Below are 20,761 nucleotides of genomic sequence, written 5' to 3'. Positions count from 1 at the left end.
GCAGATACACATAGACACATAGTCACCAGCGGTTTAAACAAGTCCTGGCTGGCTCACAGTCAAATGTCTGCTTCTGAAAAATGAGATTTAACCCTCTGAGAGCTGAGTCAACTCTAATCCTAAGCAATCACATTTTGTAATTTACCTCACTTATAAGCATCTCCTTTAACTATTTTACCCATCGTGTATGAAAAAAGTGGAGAAGGGTAATAATTCAGGTCCGTTTCCACTTCTCTTGTCTATGGTGTGCCGCAAGGTTCTGTTTTGGGGCCTTTACTGTTTCTTTTATATTTGTTCCCTCTTCAGTACTTTTCAGGCACTTTTAAAAACTTTTCTTTTTATTGCTGTGTAGATAACATTCAGTTGTATCACTGTTTTAAGCCACACAATGTTTTTAAGCTACAGATCTGGCAGGGGTGCTTAGCTGCCGTTGAAAGTTGGATGGTAGACCTTTTTCTCCAACTTAATGAAGAGAAAACAGAAGTCATTGTTTGTGCTCCTGACAGATTTAATGAAAACTAGGTCCCCTGACCACATTTGCTACATTTTTTATCAGGAACCTTGGGTTGACCTTTGACTCTCCTTTCACTCTGGATGCTTACGTGAAATCTCTGGTTTGATCCTGTTTTTAATCACTTAAGAAATACTGGCAAGCTGAGTTCCATTGCGACATGCTCTGACCTCATCACATCTGAATTTCATCACAGCTGCAAGACTTTTAACTATTTTTCTAAGTACTCATGTGTCGCACTGTTGCTAATTCAGTTGCATTAGCTCCATTAGCTTCAGAGTCCACTTTAAGATTCTGGTTTTCGCTTTTGGAGCTTTGCGTGGACAAGCACCAGCAGACATCAGACAACTTTTACATCCATACGTCCCCACTAGGCTTCTGAGGTCATGTGATCAGGACTTGCTGTAACAGCTTTCCAGTAAGCTGGTACTTGGCGCCACGTTACCTAAGCAGTTTCTGACACGTGCTCCACAGCTGTGCACTCAAAATACTCACAAACTTTGCCTTCGCCTCTTCATGCAATTCTTGTCCCAGTTGACTATTAGTTATGCAGCCTAACCTTACATTGTTAACTGTTGCATTTTTGACCTGAATGATTTAACCCAGGGGTGGGCAATCTCAGTCCATGAGGGCCGGTGTCCCTGCAGGTTTTAGATCTCACCTTGGGTCAATACACCTGAATCACATGATTAGTTCGTTACCAGGCCTCTGGAGAACTTCAGGACATGTTGAGGAGCTAATTTAGCCATTTAAATCAGCTGTGTTGGTTCGAGGACACATCTAAAACCTGCAGGGACACCGGCCCTCGTGGACTGAGATTGCCCACCCCTGATTTAACCCCTTCCCCTTAAATCCCCTTAAATGCAGTAACCCAGGAGGTAACTGCCCCCTAGTGTGCAAAAGTCCAACAACAACAAAAGCAGCACTCGAGGCTATATGAATAAAACTTTATTTAATTCCTAAAAACATACAATACATATAAAACATAAATATTGTCTTTAAGTTTACCATATGAGTTATAAAGCGCTCTCTGCTGTTCTCTGTACTTTGACTTCATTACAGATAGTTACAGAAACGTTCAGACTTGACCTGCCTGAAAACCTGTTACGCAATTTTATGGTTTACACAAACCAGAGCAACTCATAGATAGAGGCACTCGCATACCTGAGTTGCTCAAGAGTTTTTCTCCTAATCAACCAAAGGGAGTCGTTCTTACACCGATGAAGCATACGTTGCTGCGTCTGTTGTGTCAAACCTAAAGCCACCCGCAAATAAACATTTCCACAGTCTGTGGATTTGGAGAAATGAACAGGCAGGTTTTAGTTTCAGACTCAGATTCTGGTAAATTGCACTTTACCATGCTGTGTGTGGGCAGAGAGACTGTGTGTGTCTCTGTGTGAAAGAAATCTATTAACATTTTTGAATTTTAATTGATTTTCAAAAGCAGAACTGATCCTATCCTGGTAGACAAAACACTGAAGTTTTTAACATTTCTGCAACTGAATATTAAATGTTGGAGCTTGCATTACAGTCCAGATCCATTCATTCATTAAATAGATTTAATATTTAATAGGTCAGTCCTCTTCTGTATAAACAAGCTTCTAGCTATCACAAAAGACTTTGTCTGAAAGGAAAGCAAAAAGTGTTGCTCGTCTCCTGTTACTTTTCATCCTCTCTGTTAAATATCTTTCATTAGGAGCTCTTATGTTAAGACTGCTGCATACTGTCCTAAGTTTAAAAGAAAGTTAAAGTGCAGGCGTCAGTTAACATTCAGTCAATGCAGCCGCCTCGGGTCATGTGACACGAAGCTCGGAGCAGACAAATTAAGACGTAGTCGTAGATGTTTCAGATGCATTAATGGTGATCGATTCCTTCAGCAAAGCAGAGCCGAGGAAAAATGTGTTTTTATGAAATACCAGAAATAATCCCGCAGATTTCTGGGAGGAATTTCCCTTTAGTAAACATATTAATTCTGTAGATTTCCCTTCTTCTTCTTCTCCTCCATCATTTCGCTACTCCTTTTAGCGGTCGCCACAGCGGCTCATCTGCCTCTATCTCACCCTATCCCTAAAATCCTCTGTCACACCAACCCTCTGTGTGTACTGCGTCATTACATCCATTTATCTTCTCTGTGGTCTTCCTCTTTTCTTCCTGCTTGGCAGCTCCATATTCAACATCCATTGTCCAATATTTTCCTAATTAAACTACCTGGATATAAACAGTCCACGACTCTCACTTAGTTTAGCGAGTGAAGGTTATTAACTTTAAAGTGAGCTTATTTTTAAATGACTGTTTAGTTTGTTTGTTTTTTATTAACAGAACACACATCCTGCCGCTGCTTTTGTTACTAATGATCTTACGTAACGTTTCCTCCTCTTTCTCTCGTCTCTGCTCATCTCACATCCTTCATGGAGATAACCTTGTTTGTGAGAAGCAGGAGAACAAACAGCCACTTGCTGATTAGTCCTCCTGCTGTTTAACCACTCAAAGTTTCACAAGTCAGCCTCTGTGCCTCTGATCACTTCTTAAGAAATGAGTATTGCTTTATTATTTTTTTTAATTTTATGATTAATTAAGAAAATAGGACTTCTGAGATTGAAAAGATCCGTTCTGAGCGGGTTCTGACCAAGATAGAAAGCAGCTCAGGCAGAACAGCACACAATGTTTTACACATGGAAGTAAATTAAATGCATAAATAATGAAGTGTACTAACGTCAGGATTAAAAATGTCTTAACTAAAGCCAAAATAAGCACTGTAGGTCAAACAGGGTCAGTGATGGTCACGTATAACAGATGTGACTACCAGACTATAATTCATCCTCAGCAATTTGAAAACCAGCTTTTCAAACTTCTGTATAAACAGAGGTATTTTTAGTGTGTTTTAGGGTTTTGCGGGGGGGAGGGTTGTTCCACACTTCGTTATTCCCCTTCCCAGCCACACTGCCTACATTACCCTGAATGCAACTCAGACACCGATGTGTATTCACAGATTCGGGTGCGCTATCATGAAAAAGTACAGCGATACAGACGAGACAAAAACTACAACTCATCTAGTGCCCAGTTGAGGCTGGCTGCAAGTGAGTCAATTCAAATAGACTCCTGCGGTCAGTTTTTATGGCAATTTGTAATATTTGTGAGTTCTGAAGACAAATAATACGGTCTGCTGTTAGGAATAGGGCACCCTGAGGTCTCTGCCCCATTTTTAGAAGTGAAAGTGAGGTACTTGGTAGTTCATCCACCCTTACTGTTTATGGATGAAGCATGCTAACCAACTTTGCTAGTGTTAGCTGATAACTTTGAGGGTGTCAGTGCTGTAAGACTTTTTCCCAGTCTGTAGCATACTCCTCATACATTATACAAATGTGCTGAGCCACCGAAAGATTATATCTAAAGCAGCCGCTTGGCCATGAAAACCCATGCAATGAAACTCCTGGCACACAGTTTTTATGCTGATTTTAATGCATGGGTAAATTTGGAGCTCTGTAGTTACTGAGGACGCACACCGTTGGTCAGGTGCATTGTACCCTTTACGTACTGTGTAACTTTCATGCGCTCTGCCACTTCATGATAGAGTTCCTAAAAGCTTACACTTTTTAGTAACACCAATTAGAGTTGATCGCTCCATCTAGGATGGAAGGAGTTTCACAAAATGACTTGTTGCAGAGGTGGCGTCTTATTAAGCAGTGCTCAGCAGCGCAAATTCAAGGAGCTATTTAGAACAAACAGTTCTTTCACAAATGTTTGTAAAGGCAGACCCCAAGGCTGCTACGTGCTTCATTTTATACACCTGTTCTCACACACAGGTAGAAACTGTATTTAATTTGGGGACTGGCAACTTTGGTAATATTAGACAAAGACAAAAACTTACTAATTCACCTATTCTTAGTATTTGAAAGTTTGAGGATATTTCAATATAGCAAAAGGCCTGGAAAATCAGAAGTATTGGCAGGCATGGAGGTCCTGGTGGTTATGTCTTTCTTATAATGTCAGTCTGTGGATAATGCAGCATCACCTGGAGTTGCTGTCTTCAAACAGAGATGAGGAGCAGTTGCAGAGGTCACATTTTAAAGGTTGAAGAATCTTCGGGGTTATACAGAAACAAATACTAATACAGAGCTGCTGCTGCTGCTGCTGCTGCTGGTTAAATTTGTTGGCCGAACAGTGTAGCTGTCATCAGTTGGATCAGCTAATATTCAAACATCCCACAGTACACTCACAGTGCCTCCACTGGTTACAGGTGGCACAGTGCAGCTGTATCTCATCTACAATTCAAAAAATTTGCATAGAGACCTCTTCTTGGTCATTGTTAGCGTGCATCACATGTAATCACAAAGCCACATTTCACTGATAGTAGCTTTTAATAGTTGCACTGACTCATCTTTATTGTCTATTGATTTTGACCGTCTATAGAAAAGATAGTAAATGTCCAGCTGCGTTTTCAAGTCTTGCCTCTTTTCGTCGGTTCATCCGAGCTGGTCAGCGGGTTGGCTTGAAACTCAGCTCTGAGTGGGTCATTAATGATTTCCTCCTGGCCAGATATCTGAATGGGAAATCTGAGGAGGGCATCCTGGCGTAGGGTTGAGTCCACAATGGTTTGTGGTATCTATATGCACGGTGAGCACAGATAGGGAGTTACATCTGACTGAGAAGGGCTGCTGCAAGTTTCTGTGCATGCTTTTTTCCAGACTTTTAAAGTAAAAGCACTTTTACTTGTGTTATCTGCTGTCAAGAGCCTCGTGTAGCTGATTCAGACGTGAGCTCTGTGTCAGCTCCATCACACTTGTTTGAGGTGTCAGATATCAGCTTGCAGCTTTCAGCCCTTCTGCTCCTCCACCATGTAGTGATGCTACCCACACCAGAACTGTTGAATTAACAGGAGAGAAGCTGTGTGTGTGATGGAAGTATGTAAAAAGAGAGTTTTCCCCCTCGAGAGCACAAATGGATAGAAATTAGAACAGGATCTTCAGAGAGAAATGGATTTTCATGGTAAATGAAGGTTGAACATTGGTGGGAAAGTGAGTGGGACAGGGACTTTCTGGAGCTTAAATCCTGACCCAAAAAAGAAGTTTTCCTCTGAAAACAGTAGGAGCTAGGCTTCGTGGGAAATCGCAGTCAAGCTCTCAGTATGAACTGTTTTTTTTTTTCCTTTTTTTGTCTTCCATTTGCATCAAAGCTGAACTGCACAACAGAGACTCTTCAACATTAATGCATCCACAATATTTATTCATCTATACTGATCTGAAACTTCTGTTATGTTGATTTATTCAAACATGTTGGTTGTAATTTGTTACTCAGAGACAGATATATGTTACAGGCTTTCTTTCTTAAATATGATCCACATATTTGATTTTACATCTGATGCCCATCCTGAAGCGAGCCTTCTCATTTATCTGGGCTTGTGGGACCCTGGATCACAGTAAACAGACTGGCCATGACCTTTGACCTCACTTGCTGTACTTTCACATTTTTCTGGCCTTTTTCAGCCTTATTTGATAGATACAGTGAAGCTAAACCAACAAACAGTACTTTGATGAATAATAAAAACATTCGTGGCGTTTTTAATGGCTTGTAGTTCATTTCTTGCTGCCTGGCACTGAATAACCTTCACTAACGTTTCTCATTTTATCTTGTGGTGAGTTCACTAGTCCGACTAAAACATGCTGAACGTCTCAGTGCTTCATGATTTTTAATTATTCATTTATTCATTATATCTTAAAAGGACCGTAACGAGTCAGAAGGCAGTGAGAGTCCCGTTGTAAATTTCATTGATTTGAGAACCTTAAATTTAGGAATTAAACAACTCCATGGAAAAATTGTGTGGATCAGGATCATCGTGACAGGAGTGCACCTCAAACTGCTATGGCCTCGCAGATTTAGGGGATAGGATGGTTTCTGCTCTTCGTCTGACACAGTTATGGGTTTGCCTTGTAGTCTGATTCACCAGCTTACAGTAAAGCTAAATAATGACTTCTCTAATTTAGAATAAAAAATAAAACAGCTATAAAATGAGTTCATTAAATCAGATAAAGCTGAACTGAAAATCAATATTTATTTTTCACTCTGAACACTCGACTGCGGCTGCATTTTCTCTGCAGTGCGCTGCAGCCCCTTCCTGCTTGCAATAAAAACATTTCTGCTTGACAGTCACTACCCCAACTGTCACCCCAAAGGCTTCTGCTTATTTAGCACTTTAGATAAAATCCGCTTCATTCATCCACCACATCTACAGGAGATGTGCACGTCTGATCACCTGCAGTGTGTTTTTTCCTTGATGCTGATAGTGCACAAATACTTATGTGTTTCCACACTGTGTTATCAACAAGCATGGAGCTTTTATGATGGTTTAAGGAAGGATGAGTATACTTTAAGCCTGCTGCTCTGCCTGCCTGCACTGTGGGGCTCACACATTTACATCTCCATCTGTCCTGCACGCTTACTCACATCTGCAGGACAAACATTACAGCCCTCGTCGAATTTTAAAAAGTGCTTGAGATCGTTTATTGGTGGCAGCGCTCTGCGATATTCATTGTGTCAGTGACAGAAAGCATGAAGAGGCTGCAGTGACTCAGCTGCTTTCACCTGCAGATGAACTCTGCCTGGTAACAGAAGCTCCAGAATGTGACGGAGACTTGACGTCAAGTAGTGGCAGGCTGAAAGGACAGAAAACTGCCTCAGGAAAACAAAGTTTTTTTAAATAAAGGTTTGTTAAAGATTAAACAAATATTTGAATAAGAGAAAATCCTCTACATCCTTTCATATACAGGACTTTGCAGAAATCTTGAACCGTCCCTCATTTTTTTATGTTTTGCTTGCAAGTTAGACTTTCTTGTAATTTTTTTAAATTGGTCTTGAGCAGTAGTTCTCCAGGTTTCCAAAGGTCTTTCAGAATTTTTCTATTGGTCATTGTCTGCTTTTTCACTCATTTTCAGTCCTGTTCTTGTACCTAAGCATTTTTAGAAGAATTTCTTTTTTGTTAAGCAACTTAACACTGATCATTCAAGCATAATAAGGCACCTAACTCAAGGAATTAAGCAGTGTTGTGTCCACACATAACAGACAACTTGGCAAAGAAGCAATTTTAAACTGTATCTTTAGACACTTTGATACTAGCAGCCTGTGACAAAAACACAGACTCGTTTCCATTCCTTTCTATTGAATCTGGTCATCTTGACCTGTCTACAGGCCTAAAAGCATTTAGTTGCTGCCATGTGACTGGGTGACTAAACATTTGTGTGAATGTTTTGATGGGTGATCAATCATCTGGGTAAGGAAATCCCAGAAAGCTGATTCTGTTCATCTAGACGTTGCGTTCTCAGTGGGAGTACGAAAACCAGTTGTACCTAATAAAGTGAGTGCTGAGTGTATACTCACACAGAAATTTGATAAGGAATGAAACACAGGAAACGAGACAGGGCTGAACACAATCAAGCAATGAAGGGAAGACACAGAGGAAGCAAAAATGAAACAGGCCATCACAGAGAGCAAACTACAAAGTAAGACAAAGGAGGCTAATCCTAGCCTAACCCGCTATAACAAGAAAACGTGTAATAGACACGCCGGTCCCCTGTGTCCGTTATACGCGAATGCAGAATTTGCAGTAAGCTACAGTAACAACAGAGGGAGCTATTTTATTTCACGCCAACATGAAAATATTCACAGGTGGGTGTTTAAACAGACATTATTAACACATTTACACTTATAGACATATTAGCCCCCTGCTGGTAATGCAGTTTTTACCTAGCCTCAGTACAAACCCTTGACAACAAGTACGGGGAATGAAACACCCAGGGACACGGGGGGAGGGCAATGACAACAATCTTAAAATACTAGACACCTGAGGCCTGTAACTATGAAGCAATATTTAATGAAGTTACCCAGGTAACTTTAGAATTAATCCTGGGTTTTGATAATGTGAATGTCGTTTCTCACTGTGGTATATTGCCATGGTAACTTATGCTGCTGTAAAGCATTTCTGGAAGATCCCTGAGACTTTGGTGCATGGTGAGTAGGGAGAGTTTAAGGTTTTTTAGTACTATTCAAAGTTTTTGTGTTTCCCCTGAATATTCTTATCTGTAACCATTTCATTTTTTGAAAGCAATAATATGATGATCCCAAAACAGAGCAGCTATCGGTACTTATTGATCCCATATCAACTTCACACGTAGTCTAAGCCTTTGTTTGATTTTTTTTCCTTACACCACCGAGTGGTTTAAAGAATAAAAACTAAAATTGTCTTTTAAACCCTAATTTAATGAAACACTTGATAATAATCGATTGGATTATCCCATGTGTTAATGATAGAGTTGTTGGACAGTCAGCGTTTTTGCCCGCCATCTTTCCTGGCTTCAGATAAGCTAAACTGTCTTAATGTAGCCGCTTTTTGAAAGCCTCATTGGACAAAGCGCTTAAAGTGCACATGTGTTCATTCAGTGCTTTAAATATTAAACTACTGCGTGGTGCTCTTTCTTTCATATCGCTGGTTTCGGTCAAGTTATGTGTTTAACCCCTTAATATTGGAATAATAGTTTCATTTTCCTTTGTGAAATCAGCCGTTCTGCTGTCATCATCCCCGCTTCCATGTGAACATGCAGGGGAAACCCTGGGTTAACATACAGAACAGATAAGATTGCTAATCTTAGAGTGAGTGACTCCAGATAACATAAATATACCCTAGGTATGCTGAACTCACAGGCCTCAGAAAACACAATGAACTACACTAACCCCCAGAAAAATATCAGTAAAATACTAATACTATAAAATATTGAGGAGATTAGAGCAGTAATCCTAATCCTAAACAACAAAACAGAAAACTTAAACAGAAACTGAAACAAATCACACAAAAACTCTTTTACTGGAATCAATAAAAAACTGAGAAAATGAAACCAAACAGAAAACACCCTCCAAAAATAACAGTACTAAAACTCCAAAAACCCCAAACATGCATAATAATTCTGTCAAACAAATGAAATGTGTGGAAAAATATAGCAGCAGAAAAGTAAAACATGAAGCGCGAGTGTTACGAAGTTCTCTTGTAAGTAAATTACTTCACTAAATTTTTAATGTGTAAGCTTAATAGCTGCCTCTAAAGTGCTGATGGAGCTCTAACTTATGGAGGCTTGTTTACGCTACTGAATTTATTTCCTTTTTTTTAACTATTTTACTATTTATATATTTTTTCCTGAAAATTGGGGTTATCTCAAAATTGTGACTTACTCAGAAGTTTGAATCTAAATTATTATTAGACATAATAAAAAAAATGATGACTTATGGATGGGGGGGGGGGGGGGGGGGGGGGTCTGTGGCAGAAACAAGCTTCATCAGATTCATCAGGGCTTCCACACTGAGGGGCTGACCAGGGAGCAAGCGGTAACTAAACTTTCAAAATAAGAGCATGGCAATTGTTTCCTTAAAAACAGATGAATAAAAAAAATGCTAACCTGCTTCTGTTTCCTGCAGGAACAGTAATTTGTTAACATGATTATGTGCTGGAGGTAATTTGGTGTGTGGACTAACTGACTGATTCTATTTCTGAACTATCTCAAAAATATGTTGATTAGCTGATATCAGCTTATCACTAAAGACTCTGCTGTCTGACTGATTTGAATGTGGTTACTGTGGAAGCTTGTCTCCACCACTCAGCCAGCATAAGTCAAAATTTTAGGTTATTATCTCAAATTTTGAGTTTGAGTTAGTTACCTCAAACATTTGGACCTGTTATCTCAAACTTCTGAGAAAATATTTCCAAATAAAGAAATGAAATTGAAATTTTAAGTTACTAAGTCAAAATCTTGAGATGATGACCTGAAATTTTGAATTGGGTGGCATTTTTTTCTCCTTTTTCTGGGTTAGAAACCAGCTTCAACGGGTTGCTGATTTCTCTGTGAGTAAGGTTACACCTTACTCAGGAGCTGCTTCCTCTCTTCACCTCACCCCATCCTTCATAAAACAAAGCTCCCTGGTGCTCCTGTGAAGAGGTTGGTAAATCTAATAGTTTGAGAGGCGGTGGAAGGGTTTAATAGATGATGGATAAGAGGAAAATTTGATTTGCTCCGCCACAGCCTTTAAATGGATTGACGAGTGCAGGAAATTTACCTCATGAAGTTTAAACAGAAGAAATGAGCTGCTGTGAGGAAGGCAGGGCCGCTGTGGGCGAAGCATCTGCTGTCACAGGGTCGAGTCTGCTCCCAGAGGACGAGCGGGGAGAACAGGAAGTGGCTGATAAAGAAGTGTGAACCTCTCTGTGCACAGCTGCACTCAGAGAGGAAGCAGAGGAAGGGAGAGACACTGACGCTTGTGACAGCGAGGCCGTGAAGCCGGGCGAGCTTAGTGAGTCAAACATCAGAGCTGCTGACATGAGTCTGTCTTCGGACTGTCTAAACAACATGTTTGCTCCCTCGGGTGACATGTCAGCAAAGAAGCAACGCAGCAGGCAGCCCAGAGTGTGAGTGCACCCATCAGTCTATGTTTAAAGATGATAACAATGATGTTTAGAACTTTCGCTTGGACGTAAGTCGTGCTCCGAGCTTATTCGAAAACTCTTGTTTAGTCCAAAGTACTAAACAAGTGTAGTACTTTTTGTTCTGGCTGTCTTTTTGTTGGTCTTATTCCACAGTGTTGCAGTTTTCAAAACTTTATTTAACCTTATTTACCTTGACAAACCATTATTTTTTAAGCTAATGAATGTGTTTAAAGTATAAAACATATAAAAACTGTTTAAAGGAGGATGTTTCTGTTGGACTAACTGTTCAAAAGTGTACGCGACCATCGTGTAAAAACTCAAAATCTTAATTTTTGCTTTATAAATCATTTAAAAAATGATTAAATGATTAGACTAATTAACAGGAACAGATTAATCAAAATGTATTTGCTTAATTCCGTCAGAAATTGGACTAAGAATTGAGTTTATGGCTAAATTTGTCCTAAAAATTTACCTGTAACTAGTGATTATTTTCACTATGGATTTATTTACTGGTAATATATTAGTGACTTATTAATATTCTCATCTTTATATTTTTTTTCTTGGTGCAGCTCAAAACCCAATTAATTTATAGACAAAAAAATGCAGTAAATTAACCCCAAAGAGAAAGTGTGGTGGTTAGTTAGGAGTGTCTTTCACTTTCTCTGTGCTGGCATGAAAAGCAGCACTAAGTGTATTCTGATATGCATGAACTATGTTCCTTGTATATAGTCTGACCAGCAGTCTTTAGGAATGCACTTGAGGGTGATGCAGTAACTGAAATTAACTCATTTCTCTTAAATTATCTCTCACTTCTCCAAAGTGCCGGCACACATCAGTCCTCGGTGTCGTTCACACTTCCGTCTCTCTGGATGCGAAAGCCCCTGAACTTCCTGACTTCCCTCTTTTAAAAGTGCCACCATGAATCAAACGCTGCTGTCCCACATGTGACTGACACCGCGGGCTCAACGCCGTTTTTTTTTAGCGGATAGACGTGCTTACGTCACCGCCCTCGAGCAAAGTCGTGTGTTTTTTGTGAGTCACGTACTAGATGAGAATGCACTTTCTGGGCTTAGCACGTTTATTTATTTTTTGGCTGTTTGTGTCTTAGAAGATAATGTAAGCATTATCCAGAACAACCAGGCGCTGTGAGAGGACACTCAGTCCTCATTAACAACAGAGATGATGGTGGGATGCGTCTGAGCCCTAAAACGCTGGTCAAACTGGGAAAATAAAGTCAGTTTTGATGGTTTTATATTTAATTTTATGATTAGTTTTTCTCTGTGAAAGAATGAACTATTTTACTTGCTCCGATGCTCTGTTCTGTTAAGTCTGTTTTCATATTTTTTTCACCATGTTTGCTTCTCTAACAAAGCCGTTTGGTAATGCAACTTATTTTTTGCCAAGTTTTTCTTCCAATATTTACTCAAATTGTATTGACTTCCTCATTTGAGGAAATAGAAAGTCATTACTTGTTTCCTCTTTTACGACCTTGAGACTATCACAGGAAGTTCTTAGGTGTTAATGTGGTATTTCTGCAGGATATTGGACAACATTTAACAGTTCCTGTGTTGTTTAATGGGCGCAATTGTAGCTTTTGAAAATCTAGAATAACATCATTTGAGTCTCCTTCCTCTGCCTGCACCTCGTCAAGTTCATTTCTGGAGTTCATGGCGGCTGATAATATTTGCAGCGGGGAGAAAAAGTCGTCCTGTGTGACGGGTGCATTTTTATTAATCGCCTTTTTCCCAGCTCTAACCTTTGGCACTCGCTCCTGTGCTTTAATCACACTTTAAAAATTCAAATTTGTTCTGTTTGGAGGAGATGGAGTCCAGACTTAAACCCTGAATGGGATTAAAAAAGATGAAGAATATTAAAGCCCACACGCTGTTGTGTGAGTCCTGCCAGTTTCATATCTGACCTTCATCATTTTACGGGGACAAAAAATAAGCTCACAAGAATAAAGATGTTCTAGTTTTGTAGCATGATTGTGTTCAGAACAGCCCATTAATATTTCAGCATGTAGATTAGTTTGAAAGCCAAAAAACTTCACACCCTACACTTCAAATATTTTAGCAGTCGTTAACAGGAGTGTAAAAAAATAGGGCCCAAACTAAAGTTTACCTAAAGGTCCGGCCAGTAGCATCATAGTTTTGTTTTTTCCTCCCAACAAAAGTCATTTTCTTTCAACTTTCAACTCTCACCCGGCTGTCCACACCCACTGTGATGCTTTACCCACACTGTTGGGGAGAAAATAAAACTGCCATGTGACGCAGTAGAGGACTCTGTGACGCCAAACCAGGAACAATGACTTGATTATGTGATTAATGAGTTCAGAAACAGAACTATAAAATTCCTTCACTGACACGTCCATGATTCACTAGTTTTTTTCTTTTTTGTATCATTTTGTTTTCACGAAACAAACAAAAACACAACTGTAACAATAAAGTCGCATACATCATAGACAAAGATGAGACAAACAAGTAAATCCTTTTAAATGAAGTGTGCGTGTGCCGTTAACTGTATGTTTGTGTACACCTGCTTGAGTGTCATAATGTATTATTAGATGGCGGAGCCAAGAAGGACACACTTCAGGTTCAGTAAAGTGGAGCAGCATCAGTTCCTGGGTTGATTCTGTCTCAGTTTATCAGATACACTGTCTATAAGGAGTTATGCAAAGTTTCAGGTCCCTATTGTCATAATATAGTTTTCTAAATAACATATTGAGTTTCTTTATTATTATCTTTATTAATATGTTCTTTGAAATGGTCTAAATCAGGTGAATCGCTTCACAGACAGTTTGAATACAGAAAAACACATTTTCATTTAACTTCAGTGTGATACTTTCCTGGTATGACACCATGTACCAAATCTAAATCTGCTTATGTTTAAGGCTGGTTAAATGAGAGAGCGGATCATCATTATGTGCTTTTGTTTATGAGAAGCTGTAAACAAAACATTAGTCACCTACCTGCAAATTTGTGGTTTCTGCAGGCCTCCAAATCTGCAAACATTCAAATATGTTCCATGCAATAAGCCTGAGAGTCCACATTCACAGAGCCATGGTACCACATATTTACCCTAAAAGATTAGCAGTGGAGAACTAGCTAATGTAGTTTTCTACATGAGCAAAGTCCTCCAAATTTTAAAGTGGTACCTCAGTTAAACCCATGCTAGAAAAATGCATTTTGAGAACAAAATTGATAAGAATTTTGCACAAATCCTATTAAAAGTCTTTGTGTTTTTTTCATAGTGATCCATGTAGTTGCTGATAATTCAGCAAAATAGTCTTGTGTGTGACTCACCTGTCCAACCATATAACCTCATACTTTGAGCTCATAGCATTGGTTCTCATGATTAATGCTAACAGTAAGTGTCCGGATAAAGCTTTTTCAGCGAGCCACTGTTATAACCACTGAACAATTCACTGGTTTCATTTCATGTGTTAGTGTTTAAGCTCGGAGTTGGTCTGTAAAAGAAACCTGCTAATGAATGAGACCTGCTAAACAGCTCTCCCAAAGCTCCCAGATACCTTTTATCATCTCCCTCGATGGAACAAGTGAGACGGCCAGCGAGCCGACTGCGCTGACAATCGGTCAGTCTGCGTGGCTTAGCAGTCACAAAGGAAACTGCTGCCGTGCACTCCATTCACTCACAGTCTGCCAGAGCTCCTGTTTACCAGCTGAATACACCGCCGGGCCTGGAATAAAGAGTCTCTCCCACGGGCTGAAACACTTGTTCAGCAGAGTTGAGCCTCAGGAGGATGTCATTATATTTACTGTTTAAAATGCACAGCCCTCTCTCCTTGGCTGGTTCTCGATTCCTTAAGAGTAGCAGAAAACACGAGGGGTCAGCGTGAGTGTGGATGCTGCTGAGTCTGACAAGGTCAGGGGAGCGGGGTGAAGCCTGATTGGCTGCGCTGATTTCCGGGTACCACCCAATAGAGTGAGACTGAGGGTGAGCAGAAGGTGATGAGGTAATGCCTGGTTTATTATGCGAGAGGGTGACATCATCGGTGTGGCATTTTGTGTTGCCGTGGAGAAGGAGGAAGGGGGAACCAGGCAGGGGGAGGGTGATGAAGAGGGGGTGCATGGGAATGGGCCTGATGAATGTGTCTGTGCTGTGTGTTAATGTGTAAAGGCTGACTGAATCAAAGAGTCCAGCTCAGACAAAAGTCCTCATAGTCAGATTTTTAATGCACATGATGCTTTTATGTCACTGACATGTTGGACATCCTCCTTTCCTTCCTGGGAAAATATCAGGAGTGGAAATTTGGCTCCGGACCAGCAATCCTAATCTATTTATGTCTCCTTTGAGGGGCGTCCCCCAGACAGTCGTTTCCTCGGCTTGACTTTCCCCCATGTGTGTGCATGTATGTGCGTGCGAGACCACCCCTCCGTCTCAGTGCTCCTTTCTCTTTTGCCTGAGGTTGATTTCAGCCTATCCTCCACATACAGTAACAACAGCTGAGTGCTCACTCTGGGGTTTTTGCACAGTAGGCAAATTTGTTTCCATCACCGTCAAATATCATACACGTTTGATGTCCGTTGTCTAATTCTTCTAGATTTTTCTGGGCAGATGGGCAGACCTGTTTATTGGCTTATTGATCAGAGGTACTCTCAGCATTTCAGCTGTCTTTGCAGATAGAAAGAAGATGGATGTCCTGAGCTTGACTCGGATGATGGAAGATTTAATAATTGATGAAGAGATGCTTGCGTGTGCTGGTACGCGTGTGCGTGTTTGGGAGGTGCAGCGGCTCCTCGTAAATCTTTCAGCAGCCTTGCATCTGATCCAACACACATACCGTTTCCTTTTGAGCCCTCCCGTTTCCTGTAGCCACCTCAGCCTTCACCTCATTTAATGACCTGTGGTTATATGTACACACCCACACACAAAGACACATCACAAAATGCTGACCAGGACCGGGTGGGCGGTGGTGTTTGTGTAGGAGACTCGTTTGGTTTTACTTCACTGCGAGGCGTTCGAGTCATCAGAGAATAAAATCTAAGACATGTTTTCATGTAGTAGCAAGTTAGCTCAAACTGAGGCGATAACACTTGCATATATTTAGAATATGTAATATGGGAATTTATTGGTGTATATTTTAGTCAAGAAAAAACACAGGCAACATATCCAAAACTGTGCCGTTCCAGCTTCACAAATGCAACCCTTTGTTTCTTATCTCACGTTGTATTCAGTGATGGTGAGCTGAGCAGACTGGTTCAGTATGTCAGCCTAGTCTATGGGCAGTTAAATGGCATTTTATAAACTTACTTAAATTAAGTCTTTAAAAAAATCTTGAGGTTACTTACTACTTTAAACCTGATGTCTACTGTGATTACATGTATTTGCTACAGTGCAGATTTATATTTACGAGCTCTGCATGTCAGTTCAGCCTCGCCATGACAGCTGAAATAATGTGGACATTTATCCCCAATAAATTATTCATTGTCTGTCTGCACGTCTGCTGTGTATTCCTGATTGACGCAAACCTGTAGAAGTGCAGGAAATTCTTCTCGCTGTTGAATGATCCTGTCTTTTTTTCTGTAGAGATTAATTTCTTCCTTAAGTATGAGAAGTGATAAAATTTTCCAGAGCTCAAGTTAATGTGTTTAAATGTCCTGCTAAGCAGTCCAGAACCCAAAGATAATCCTTTTTTAAATTTTGCTGTGAGATGAGCAACGTATTCTCACAATCTGCAAACACTAAATATTTTTTCAACAGTGCCCTTTCCTTGACAAGCAACTTAAACAACAGATCAATCTAAATATTTGTGGATCAGTTTCCCTGCAAATTGGCTAATTGACAAGAAAACTAATTAAAATAAACTAATTTAACTAATTTACTAACTAATCATTGCAAATCTGATAAAAAGGACTTTTCAAAAACTCCCAATATAGACACAGACTTAATTTAATCCAACACTGGGTAGATTCACTTCACCGCACAAGAAAACAGTCCAAAAATAGAATGATTGGTCTGTTTGTAGTTTAATAACTGCTAATTAAAAAAGCAACTTTAATTTGTTTATCCTTTCAAATTTCATGTGACATTGATATTTTCATTTTAATATAACTGAAAATATGATGATTAATGAAGTTTGATCAATGTAATTATTCTATTTTTACTTCAAAGCCACATAAATAAATACAATGTGGTCCGTTTACATGTTGAAATGTACTGTGTGTTATTTCAGACGAGATGTGTTCGGTCACATGCGTGTCGTCTTGTCTCATTCATTGTGTTTAGATTTCCAGTTGAGTCTGTCAGAAGATACATGTCTCTCCATTCATTCATTCATACCAGCTGGACAAGCTAATCACGTTAGGTATCGACCCCGGTCAGGCTGTCACTGTGATGAACAGATGAAGAGTCATTCACAAACATATTACATCATAGAGCTGTCCAATGAGATCATCTGATCCATCACTGATAGCGTTTCAGCACATTTAGCAGCATGTTAGTCTTACATGCACATTTATGGATATGTCGTGTATCAGAATGGAAACATTTTATATAAATGCACTGATTCAAGCTTCTTTTTTTTATCTAGCCAATTTGGCCATTAAATGAAACATGCAAAAGAAAGAGTCATCTCAAATCCAATGTTGTAGTTTTGTTTTCTTGGATATTTCATAATAACCATAAAACATATTTGCAGTGTGCATCAGAAAGAACAGAATGAATTGAAATAACCTCAGAAGTTTGATTTTGGAGTTTCGCACATTTTTTCAACAACTTCCTTCCTCTTTTCTTTTCTTTTTTAACCAAACCAGCCCGTTTTTCTATTAATATAGCTCATTACTGCAATGTTAAAAATGTTTCCACGCAGACCACAGTTATAAGAGACATTTGTCAAATTGTGTTTTTAATCCAGTGACGATTCATGTTTGCTGAGCTTGACTAAAACCTTAAAAAACTTACAAAATACAGAATTCAAAAAACAAATTTATTCTAACATTTGAATATTAAGACTGTTCTCTGACCAGAAAGAAGTGGTCAGGGTTAACCTGTCATACACCTGGACGCAGCTTTCAGAACTTAAAAAATGAGACTTAAAACTGCATTCTTCATAATGGACAGCAGGGGGCGAGTCATCTGCCTGTCTGCCCATATTCACTCACTGGCCACATTAGGTACACCTTGCTAGTACTGATCTAGACTCCTTTTTTCTTCAGAGCTTTCTTAATTATTAATGCCAACAAGGTGTTGGAAACATTCTCCTGAGATTTTTGTCTGTACTGACAAATCTGCAGCACAAATGTGCTCTATTGGATTGAAATCTGATGACTGTGGAGGTCATTTGAGTACAGTGACCTCATTGTCATGTTCAAGAAATAAGTTTGAGATGATTTGAGCTTTAAGACATGGCGTGTTATCATGCTGGAAGCAGCCATCAGAAGATGGGTACACTGTGATCATAGAGTCTGGACATGGTAGGCTGTAGCATTTAAATGATGCTCATTTGGTACCAAGAGACCCAAAGTGTGCCAGGAATATATCCCCCACATCGTCACACTGTCACCACCATCCTGAATCATTTATACAAGTCAGGATGGATCCATGGTTTCATGTTGTTTACACCAAATTCTGACCTTACCATCTGAATGTAGCAGCTGAAACCGAGACTCATCAGACCAGGCAAAGCTTTCAATCTGTAGCTCCGTTTCCTGTTAGCTAACAGGAGTGGCACCCAGGGTGGTCTTCTGCTGCTGTAGTCTATGTTGTGTAAAACTTAAAGATAGAAGATTTTCTCTGAGCACAAATGCCTCAACAAACGTGTGATGGCACTTGGATAGAGAGCAGATGTTTGTGGAGGAAGGTGAGGTGAGAGGCAGGGTTAAAAAAAAAACTGCCTCCTCTTGACCTGGATAAGGAATGTATTCCTCTTTCAGACACTTTCAGCTAATTCCACCAGGGATCCGAGCAGGAGGGGGGGAACAGTTGCAGATTTGCTCACTCCCCTCCTTTAATCTCAGCTCTTCTGTCATTGGTTGTTTCCTCCCCTCTGAGATCCAGCTGGCATTCATGGTGTCTAAAATCTGCTCTGCCCCCTCTCACTGGTCTGTGGGAGTTAGTTATGTCTGTGCAGCCTGCGTGTGCATTTCTTTACCCCTGCCCCTTTTCTAGTGTTTGTCAGGTCATTGTAACTTAGATTAAGTGAACCATCAGCACTGCTTGTATTGCAATAAAATATATATTGTTTTATTTTAATTTTTTCCCCTACAGTGAGGAGTTGTCAGAGCTCAGCAGGGTATGAGAAACTGTTAAGCTCTCTACTAGTTAGATTTTTGGGGCATCATAGCAGAACGGGCAGAGGCTCTAACTGAGTCTTTCACATTGATAATCCTCTTACACGTCAATGCCACCACACACCCAAACACAATCACACAAAAACACCAAAAGGGAGCCAACAAATACACATTAACACACTAACCGGAATCTCACTATAGACATTCATTTTTATTGTGGTGGGGCTTTTTTTTCCCCACCCATGGGAGTCTTGGGTTGTAATTCAGCTTTGCTGCATGTCTGCTTTACCTCAGAGATAAGATTCTTGTGCTGAAGGCAGAAATTTTCCAATCTCCTCCTGGGAGGCACTAATGTATTCACTCATATCTTTAATACGCTGCTACCCCTCAGGACTACATGGAGACAAATTTCAGAAAGTAGCAGAACCTCTGAGCTTTACAATGACTCCTAGACTTGCATGCGTCCCACCCAGATACGACTTTGCCTCAGCAGGACCTCAAAGGATGCGTACGTTTGAAGTGATAGACAGTTATTGAGGGGCAGAGAGCCAAGACAGCTGAGTAGCTCCTGGCCCGGCACTGCGGACGTCTTCCGAAAGCCTTGACCCACTTCCAAGTCTCCTCCTCCCCCCTGCTCACCCAGACACGCTGCATACTGAAGCAGCTCTGCCACAATCTGCTGAGCTGCAGTGAAGCTCTGCATGCGGACACTGGGGAGACTGAGTGTGTCTGTCTAATAAATAAATTGCATGTGTGTCAGTATGTGCTGCAAGGTCATGTGTTTGTGCACACTGTGTGTGGCTCACACAAGGTGAAAAGCCTCGGGCAAAGTCAGAGAAAGTTGCTGCTTCTGCTGAATATATTAATGAGTCTCTCAGTTTTTACTCTAGCAGACACAGAGAGGTATTCAGCAAAGTGAGTAAGAATCCTTAAAGTGCAGCAAAGAGAAAAAAAGGGAGGGGATGCAGAGGCTGCAACACATTTCAGCCCTCTGCAGAAAATCCCAGGAGCTTTAATTTTTTGGGAGGGGGATAAATGATCAAAACAATTTCCTTTTTTTATTGTGTTTTGCAACCCAGAATTCAAACCCCTAGATAGTTCATTTAAAAAAGAAATTAACAAGTCTGCACAAATAAGAAAAGACAACCAGGAAATTGGAGACATCCTTTTCCCCAACCACTGCTCAATCCACATGTCCACCACACAAGTCCTACAGTACTTCCTGCAGCTGTTGTGTAGCTCTTTCGCATGGGATAAGCAACAAAGTGCTCACCCAGCCTTAGTAACCCTGTCCCAGTCAGAGTAAGTAGTCCTTGTTTCTTCCTTCTTTCGTAGTAGTTGCTCTTACTCTGGCCCCTCACCTAGAATCAACTTGTATTATTCTGGCTCAGGGATAAAGTCAATTATTATGCTCCAGCTTCTGAATCCATAATATGTTTAGAACAAGCAGCCCTTGTTTTAAGGTGCCCTGAGCAGAGAAGAGCCCAGACGGCCAGCTGATGGGAGGCAAGCTCCACTGGGAAGGACCAGAGATGCTCACTT

General features: G+C 40.3%; 1 protein-coding gene across 2 annotated transcripts in view; it reads left to right on the top strand.

Annotated features, from left to right (window-relative positions):
- Positions 1–20,761, top strand: part of limk1a (LIM domain kinase 1a) — a 54,163-nt gene that overhangs the window by 4,834 nt on the left and 28,568 nt on the right. Inside the window, exon 1 of one of the 2 annotated variants that reach the window (XM_005463719.4) lies at positions 10,748–10,952. The exons of the other annotated variant lie outside the window; for it this stretch is intronic. Coding sequence (XP_005463776.1) covers positions 10,864–10,952 — 89 coding nt within the window. The 5' untranslated portion in view covers positions 10,748–10,863. Of the gene's footprint in view, positions 1–10,747; positions 10,953–20,761 lie in introns of those variants that run through there. 2 annotated transcript variants of the gene reach the window in all.

This window comes from Oreochromis niloticus, linkage group LG14, assembly GCF_001858045.2.
Source record: "Oreochromis niloticus isolate F11D_XX linkage group LG14, O_niloticus_UMD_NMBU, whole genome shotgun sequence".
NCBI lineage: Eukaryota > Metazoa > Chordata > Actinopteri > Cichliformes > Cichlidae > Oreochromis > Oreochromis niloticus.
Note: the sequence above shows the minus strand (reverse complement) of the source record. Positions and strands in the feature narration are given on the sequence as shown.